At 53.3% G+C, this 8,174-nt stretch overlaps 1 protein-coding gene across 2 annotated transcripts; it reads left to right on the top strand.

The window, feature by feature from the left end:
• Positions 1-16: 16 nt before the first annotated feature.
• POLR2C (RNA polymerase II subunit C) lies at positions 17-7,788 on the top strand. Of its 2 annotated transcripts, none has more exons than XM_040615733.1 (9): positions 17-179; positions 496-545; positions 783-851; positions 1,033-1,085; positions 1,209-1,337; positions 2,365-2,416; positions 2,908-3,076; positions 6,554-6,628; positions 7,296-7,788. In XM_040615733.1, exons 1-9 carry the CDS (start codon positions 94-96, stop codon positions 7,438-7,440), a joined length of 828 nt encoding a protein of 275 aa, XP_040471667.1. In that variant the 5' UTR covers positions 17-93; the 3' UTR covers positions 7,441-7,788. The 2 variants fall into 2 exon arrangements, with proteins under 2 accessions (XP_040471667.1, XP_040471666.1); XM_040615732.1 differs by having other exon boundaries at positions 41-179; positions 2,365-2,473.
• Positions 7,789-8,174: the final 386 nt, after the last annotated feature.

Genomic DNA, 8,174 nt, shown 5'->3' with positions numbered 1-8,174 from the left:
GACTCTTTTTGGGGGCGGACCGGCGGGGCGGGGGGCCGGACCGGGGGGCGGGGCCGCCGGGGCGCGGGCGGCGGCGCGGGCGGCGGGGCGGCCATGCCGTACGCCAACCAGCCCACGGTGCGCATCACCGAGCTGACGGACGAGAACGTCAAGTTCATCATCGAGAACACGGACCTGGCGTGAGCACCGCCGCGGGCCGGGGCGGGGCGGGGGGCAGAGCAGGCCAGGCCGCGGTAGGCCCCGGGGCCGGTCCCCGGGGGCTCTGCCTTCCCGCGGGGGTCCTGCGTGCCCCACGGGGGCCCTGTCTCCCCACGGGGGCTCTGCCTTACCGCGGAGGCCTTGCCTGCCCCACGGGGACCGCCCCGTCTCGGGTGGGGCCTGCAGCCAGCCCTGTTGGGCCGCGGGGTGCCGCCGGTGCGGCCCGGCCGGGCCCCCGAGGGGCAGCCCAGGCCATGGGGCGCCGCGGGCCTGGGCACAGGTGTCTCTCTCCCTCAGGGTGGCAAACTCCATTCGAAGAGTGTTCATCGCGGAGGTCCCCATCATAGGTACTGCACGGTCCCCTGGGCTGCTGGCCCCGTTGCTCTCAACCGCTTCCCCTCCATTTCCTCCCGCACCCTCAGGCGGCTGTCCGCTCCCCTTACCCACGTTTAGCCAGTACTCTGTCTTACCGGCTGTTGGCTCAGCTTCACTGCAGTCTCTGTGATGTTTTCTGTGCTCTTGCAAACTGCTCAGCTTTTCTCCTCTGAAATACTTCTCAGCTTGTGGCTTTTTCCTCTCTGCAGCCATTGACTGGGTCCAGATAGACGCCAACTCCTCTGTGCTCCATGATGAATTCATTGCACACAGGCTGGGTGAGTGCCGTGTGTGTGGAGGACAAAGATATGCAGCAAGGCAGAGGTCATGGGCAAAATCAGTCCAGAGATGCTAATGCACCTTTGTCAGGAGGCTGCTGTTCCTGTACCCACCTTGGCAGGAGGATCGGTGCTCCTGTGGTCTCACTCAGACGTTGTCTTGACTTCCTTCTTCCCACAGGTCTCATCCCACTCACCAGCGATGACATTGTGGATAAAATGCAATATTCCAGAGTGAGTAAAGCAAAATGTGGGTGCTTGTTTTGGTGGTGGTGGGTATCTGATCTGGTGGGAAGCACTACTGATTTCTTGCTGGGAGAGGTTTCATGTAAAGGTCTCGACCCGTATCTGTGCCAGGACTGCACATGTGATGAGTTCTGTCCAGAGTGCTCTGTGGAATTCACCCTTGATGTCCGGTGCAACGAAGACCAGACTCGTCACGTCACATCCCGCGATCTGATCTCCAATAACCCCCGGGTCATACCGGTCAGTGCAATCCCTCTGCTTGTCAGTGAGCCCTCTCTACATTCCCATTGAGGCCAGGGTAGCAAACACGTGGGACTGGGACAAAATAAGGCCTCTGAGCATGTTTCACATTGCCTAAAGCCCCACTTAAACCGTAGCGGGAGAGCAAAGCAGGAATGTTTGCAGAAACAGTCGTGTGTGCCAGTGTCCTCCTCTTTGCGTTGTCATCCTTCACTTGCTGTCTGATGGTGTGTCAAAGCTGTGTGGCCTTTTTAAAGCCTCATCCTGCACCCTTCATTTCAAATTTTTGGGAGGCTTTAGTGTTGCCCCTCCACCTCACCTCAAACACTCGGAGCCTGTGCACTTGTGTGCTGCTGCCATGTTGCTGTGTTCTCCTGCCTGCTTGCTGCCAGGGCTCTGGCGTGGTCAACCTCTTTAAAGGTTTGGCAACAGCCCCAAGGCCTCTGGTTTTCTGCTTCTTGGCCCTCAGTGCAGCAGCTGTGAGGACCCCAGGCCGGGCCAGGGCTGCCAAACAGCTCTTGCTCAGTCGCCTTGAGGAGGGTTGGTGGAGCCAAGGCAGAACAGATGCAAAGAGACTTAACAGAGAATGTTTTAAAACACTATTACTGCATCCAGATGTCACCACAACCTGAGGGCTGCTTCTGATGTCCAGTGGCAGTTTCTGCCTGGCTAAAGCTGCTCCAGCTGAGGTGCTGTGAGTGCAGTGTGTCACCTGCCAGCAGCTGTGGGAGTGACTTTGGGCTGCGTTGCAGAACCAAGCAGCTATGCTGGGCTGGGCTGCAGCACTCCCCACCAGCCTGTGGGGGAGAGCAGCTCGGGAGGTGAGCCGGCTGATGCAGTGGGTTATTGCATACCTGCCTGCAGCTGCCTGAATTGTGCTTTACTTCCGTTAAGTAGGGCTGGATTTGTTGCTGTAAGTTGCTCAAGTTGGCCCTCTTCAGTCTCTTAACTTTTGTGGGCAGCTGCTGTTCCACGTGGGGAGAAAAGCTGATTTTGCATTAATTTGCTTGCTTTTGTTCTTCTGCAGGTAACGTCTCGGAGCAGAGACAATGACCCCAATGACTATGTGGAGCAGGACGGTAAGCAGCATTTCACTGGGAATAAGAGCTGGAGAAGGAAATTAATTTGTCTTTCAGGTTCTTTGAACTCATTTTTCCTTTACTAGGTATGTAATTGTAGTTACACAGGCAGCTGTAAAACTGGCAATTGAGAGACACCAGTGTCGTTGCATCAGCAGGGTTAGCATTTTGCCTTGATATCACTTAAAAGATCATCCCCAGAACTCAACCCTGGGTCAGAGGGTGCTTCTGTCCCTCCTTGTGAGAGCTTAGAGACAGCAAAGATGCAAAACACTATGATATCTGATGTTGCTTGGGAACCTGCACGACTCCTTTTTACCTGGCAGAATGTCTCCTAGCTACTCTGAGGACACAGATGAGTCCTTCTGAGAAGCCAAGTGAGCCCTGGCTTCTGGTGACATCTTCCTGGGCACTGAAAATTCCTGCCTTTGCCCTGGTGTGATCCTGCACACTAATTTCTCCTCTGCAAATGGGCGTGTGCTTTTCTGCAGACATCCTCATTGTGAAGCTGCGGAAGGGCCAGGAGCTGAGACTGCGAGCCTATGCCAAGAAGGGCTTTGGCAAGGAGCACGCCAAGTGGAACCCCACAGCAGGTGTAGCCTTCGAGTATGACCCAGACAACGCGCTGAGGCACACAGTGTACCCCAAACCAGAGGAGTGGTATGTTCTAATATTTGGAGAGATGGAAAAGATTTTCCAGCAGGCGCTCAGCCCTGGGGATAATTTGGGTCAGTAAGTGATCCTGAGCGTGCCTGTTGCTTCCCCTTACAGACTCCGCTCCTGTGTTAGGGTGCCAAGGCCAGTTACTTGGTTGCAGCTACATACAGGGTGGCCTGGTTTGTGGCCACCTCTTGTCTGCCCCTCACGTAGTGTCCACTGCTGTTTCACCTCACTTTTATGTTCTTTCCCACCACTTGTGCAAGGAAGAAAAAACAGGAACAAATGGTATGTAGGTCAGGATGAAGTCTGAGGAAGGGATAGATCCATGTGAAGTGGAAGATGTTGCTACAAGAGCAAAGAGTGGAAAGTTAGGTTGCAAAACTGATTTTGCAGCCCTGTTTGGGGAAGCCTGGTGTGTGGCTCCGATTTCCCCTGTACATCTTGCTCCTGGAGCATGAGCTCTGGCAACAGGGTTTTCCTCTCTGGCCCTTTCGTCTGCACTGGTAGCACGCTGCATCTGAGCTGAAAGTGACATGATTTTGCTTTTGGAAGGCTGTTGCCCTGCTTTGGCCAGGGTGAGGACTTCATCTAGCAGCACTTTTCCACAAGTGGATACCTGAGCTGCTTCTGGCTCAGCATACCAGTGACCACCTAGTAGACATCCCATCAAGCATGCTGAGCCAGCAGCAGAGTGAAAAACCCGGTACTTTAGCCAAGGCAGGCTGAGAGCAGGGACTAGAGGGGGCAAGGGATATGCTGCTGTGCTCAAGGTCGGAAAGACCTCAGTACAGGAGCAGGATTTGGTGCAGGGACCGCAGGAAGCCAGGGCTGAGCAAGCGGGAGCGAAGACCTGAGGAGAGCTGCAGCTGGAGAGGCGGCTGAGCGGCAGAAGGGGCTCAGTGGGTTTTCCTCCTGTTGCTGCCAGGCCCTGCGCTGCTGAATTTGACTCTGCAATGGCTGCCAGCAGTAGCAGGCAAGTGGTGGGCTGTCATACCTCCACACTGTCCGCTTCAAGCTTGGGCACTCGGCCTGTCGCAGAGCATGGCCTTACGCTGTCCCTCGCCAAGTGAGCTTGGTGGAGGTGCAGGTAGCCTAGATTTCACACCTCAGCTGGACTGCCAGGGGCTCTCTGCTCAGGAGCTGTCACAGAGATCCTGTGTGGCTGGATTCACACTAGGAGACTTGAGAAGCCTTTTGTCACTGAGTGTGGAGTTGCAAGTGAATCCGTAACATGCGTGAAATGGGCTGGGATCTGCCTGCAGCCATCCCAGCCCTATTTTATGGATGGAAGGAGTGTACCCTGCTTGGCTTTGATGGGCTCTGTAGGGTGCGTTTGTAGGTCCGGTTCAGTCAGTCTGGGTGAGAACGGGACGTGCCAGGCGTTCAGCTCCTTCAGCACTTTGTCAGGGCGGTGCTCTGGGATCTGCAGTAGGAACCAGGCTGGCTGGTAGTGCCAGAAATCTGGAAATGGGCATTTTCCTTAGTGTTGCTGATCTGTATGTGTGGACTGAAGCTGGACTTCGGGAATGGCCAGCTACAGACTGGGCTGTCAGGGGGAAGGTCCATGAGAGCCTGGTTGCGGTGAGGTGGTGCAGAGCCAAGGTGGGTGCTGCTCAGCAGTTTTGTGGTCAGGAGCACATCACAAGAGTTGATGTGCCGGCCTGTCCCTTGTCACCAGCGGTTTTGGGGGTAGAACTGGATAGTTTTGAAGTTTCCAAATTATTTGTGGCAGATAAATTGCCCCAAAGTTTAGTTGATTGTCTGAGTGATAGATTGGATGCTTGAGAAGCAGGAATATCTCTGTGATGTGAAATTTCAAACTGGGATTTGAAATCATTTTAGGCTTCAATTTGGTGTTGTAAAAATTCTCTGGTTCAATTTCTGTAACGCTAGCTAGTAAGTCTTTGACACCGATGAAGTGACAGACTTGGCATACTGCTTCAAGTTGGACAGGCAGGTGCCAGGCTGGCCAAGGTATCATTGGGCTTGCTGCCTTTTTGGACAGAGAATGTCACAGTGTGACTGCTGGAGAGTGTGTGCTTTAGGAGATGGTGGTGTCACGGAAGACAGCCCCAGCTGCATGGCTGAGCACCTGTACCTCTGCAATGAGTGCTTCCCTGGCTGGGTGGCCCAAGGCAGCTGCTAATGGGGAATCTTTTGTTTGGTGGCAGTCCGCTGCGTTTTCAGGAACTTGGTGTGTTACACAACAGGCTGGGTACCTGGAAACAGTTTTTGAGAAGTTCTTGGCATAATATATGTGAAAGTTGGAAAAATCCCAAAGGAAGATTGACGTCGGAGCTGCCTGTTCCCTGATGATAAGTCTGTCTTTCCAAGTTCATCTGATTTCCCCATGAAGACAATACAAGGACAAAGTCCTCTGCTATCCAAGGCTAGCTATAATTTTTGGTTTGGTTTTTCATGCTAGTTTCTTTTTGAGGCTGTTGGCAGAGCACTGGCACGCAGCTGGACTCTCAAAACAGCTGTCATGGTGGTGGAAACCTCTGCCCTGTTTTTAGTCATGGGTGGTTCTGCAAGTAACATGAAGACACAACTCCATTAACGGTTTATCTCTCTTGGTGGATTGTTACAGACAGAGGATTTGTTTGAGAAGTGCAGTTTTGTTTAGGGCAACTGATGACAGGGTGCCAGGATCAGCATTTCTTGACGTCTCTGGGGCAGAGGAAGGCCAGCAGGAGACCTTGGTGGGCACAGGGTTTTCAGTGCTGGCTTCTCAGACAGCTCAGGACTTTGGGTTTTCTTATATGAATTAAGTGCTTCCAAACAGTCTCTCTGATGGGATGCCCTATAAGCCAAGGGATGCAGCGGGTAGAAAGATGTGTTGGCCTAGCAGATGCACAGGTATTGCAGTGATTTTGGTAGCAATGTGTGTAGAGGAGTGGAGATGCAGGACATCAAGGTGGGCCTCACTGATGCAGCTGGTGTCTGAAGTACAGGAGATTTTTTTTCCTGCTGGGCACAAGATGATTGGGCCTTCCTATCTCAGCTGTACTGCACAGACTGAGTGCTGGAGTGCTCCGATGTTTTCCTGGCCCAGTGAAGAGTAGAAAGAAGAGATAACACAAGGTCCATTACTCCATAAACAGCATCCAGACTCCATAAACACAGTCCCTTCAGGCATCAGCATCCCTTTGCTGTGACCACCTGCTGATTGTGGCAGTGTAGGTGGACAGGGCCACGGTACCCTGCACAGGGCTCGCTGAATTTGGTCAGAGCAGGGCTGATCCTCTTCCTCCAGCACTGCGGGGTGCTGTGTGGCATTAAGGAGGAGCTAGAAAGGTTAGTGTAGGACTGAGCTTTTTTTCTGTGACTTGATGTTTGATGACTGCTCCTTTGCTGCTGGATGTGAGCCCCAGTGCTCACTCTGTGGGGCCAAACAGTGCCGCTCAGCACCTGGGCTCCATGGGACCAGGCTAGAGTGTGGGCTGTGTGCTAACTGCTCCTGCTCTTTCATTCCAGGCCCAAGAGCGAGTACTCTGAGATTGATGAGGAGGATGCTCAGGCTCCCTATGACCCCAACGGGAAGCCAGAGAGGTAGGAAGCTGAATGTGCTGCTGCAGCTAGAAAATGAGAGAACCAGCTGGGTGCATCTCATCAACTTTCGTGAATACGCGAGTATCTACTATCTGCTGGAGTTTGCCAGCCCAGGGAGCTGGTGTTCCCTGAAAAGCAGCGCACAAGTTGGAGTTAACTGGTGATATGCCCAGGCCTGGCAGGTTTTCCCCTCTGGGAGATATCCTGAGTTCATGTTATCAAGTAGAGCAGTGCAGGACTCGGTGAAGTGTGAGGCCTGCAGGGTAGAGTGGCTTAGGATATCTATTCACCCATGTGGGTGGCTCACGCTCTGGTTGCTGGTGGTACCCCCTCTCTCCTGGGTTCTTTGTGCTGCAGAAGTGCCTGAAGCCAGCCTTAGTCCCTGGTGAGAGATTCTGTGGTGACTCGCAGGTCATGGTGCTGAACAGGAAAAAATCTCAGAAGTACTCTTGCAGCCTGTGATTTCACAAGTGTTGGTGTGACAGTTATAGAGGGGCAGCACTGGCTGTTGCGTGGTTGGGGAGGTAAATGATGCTGATGGTTGGGATTCCCAGCAGATCCCCCTGTGGTGGGTCACAACAGGCTGGAACTGCTCTGCAAGTGCTCTCTGGTTTTGCACCTCCTTGCTGAGCAGTTGGTGACTTAATCCCTTGACTTGTAACCTCAGGTTTTATTACAATGTGGAGTCCTGCGGTTCTCTGCGCCCAGAGACCATCGTTCTCTCTGCACTATCTGGCCTGAAGAAGAAACTGAGCGACCTGCAGACCCAGCTGAGCCATGAAATTCAGAGTGATGTCCTCACTATAAACTGAGGTGGCCTCTTGCAAGAGAGTGCTCAGCTGTGAGTGATGCGGAAGGTCCTTGCCTCTGCCCGGCAGTGCTTTGAGCTGAGGCTCTTATCTCCCCATCTCCCTCTGCCTTCATCCCTGGCCCTCCTTCCCAGGGCAAGCCATTGTGATGTGTGGGGTGTAGCAGGAAGGGAATCGGTGATTGTCTTTGCTAGGACAGGCTTTGTCTCCAAGTGGTCCCAAGGTTTAGGCCAGAGTTTTGGATTATGGCCACGTGGTGTCTGGGATTGGGAAGTGTGCGCCTCCGTTACACAACCCTACTTTATTTGCATGTCTGTTCCTTACTGTGCTGAATAAAGCCTTACACACACACCCCTGTGTTCTGTCATCCCTGCAAGCTTGTCCAGGACTGCAGGAGGAGGCGTCACATCATTTACTTCTCTCCAATAGACATTAAGTTAATGAGATCTGCTTTGAAGGGGGCATTGCTCTCTGCCGCTGATTGCTGCTCTTGACATTATCTCCTAAGGAGACCAGAACCCCCTCCAGCTGGTAGCCCATCATTTACTGATCCAGTGCTATGTTTAACGCAGATGTTTGAGGCCAGGCTGGTAAGTGAGATGCTGCAGAAGGCAGTGCTGCAGGGGAGCCCAGGTGGGCCAGGCAGGCTTAGCTGTATTTAAGAACTCCTTTGGAGCAGACTCTGCCTGTGTGCTATACAATATTTATGTTAGGTGCTGGAATGGTATGGCTGGGCG

Source organism: Falco naumanni, chromosome 15, assembly GCF_017639655.2.
Source record: "Falco naumanni isolate bFalNau1 chromosome 15, bFalNau1.pat, whole genome shotgun sequence".
Taxonomy (NCBI): Eukaryota; Metazoa; Chordata; class Aves; order Falconiformes; family Falconidae; genus Falco; species Falco naumanni.
This window is presented reverse-complemented; position numbering and strand designations above follow the sequence as displayed.

Coding starts and splice junctions, on each gene's coding strand:
- POLR2C (XM_040615732.1), top strand. CDS start 94: ATGCCGTACGCCAACCAGCCCACGGTGCGCATCACCGAGCTGACGGAC. Junction 1,338..2,364: donor ATAACCCCCGGGTCATACCG/GTCAGTGCAATC, acceptor GTTCTTCTGCAG/GTAACGTCTCGGAGCAGAGA. Junction 3,077..6,553: donor TACCCCAAACCAGAGGAGTG/GTATGTTCTAAT, acceptor CTTTCATTCCAG/GCCCAAGAGCGAGTACTCTG.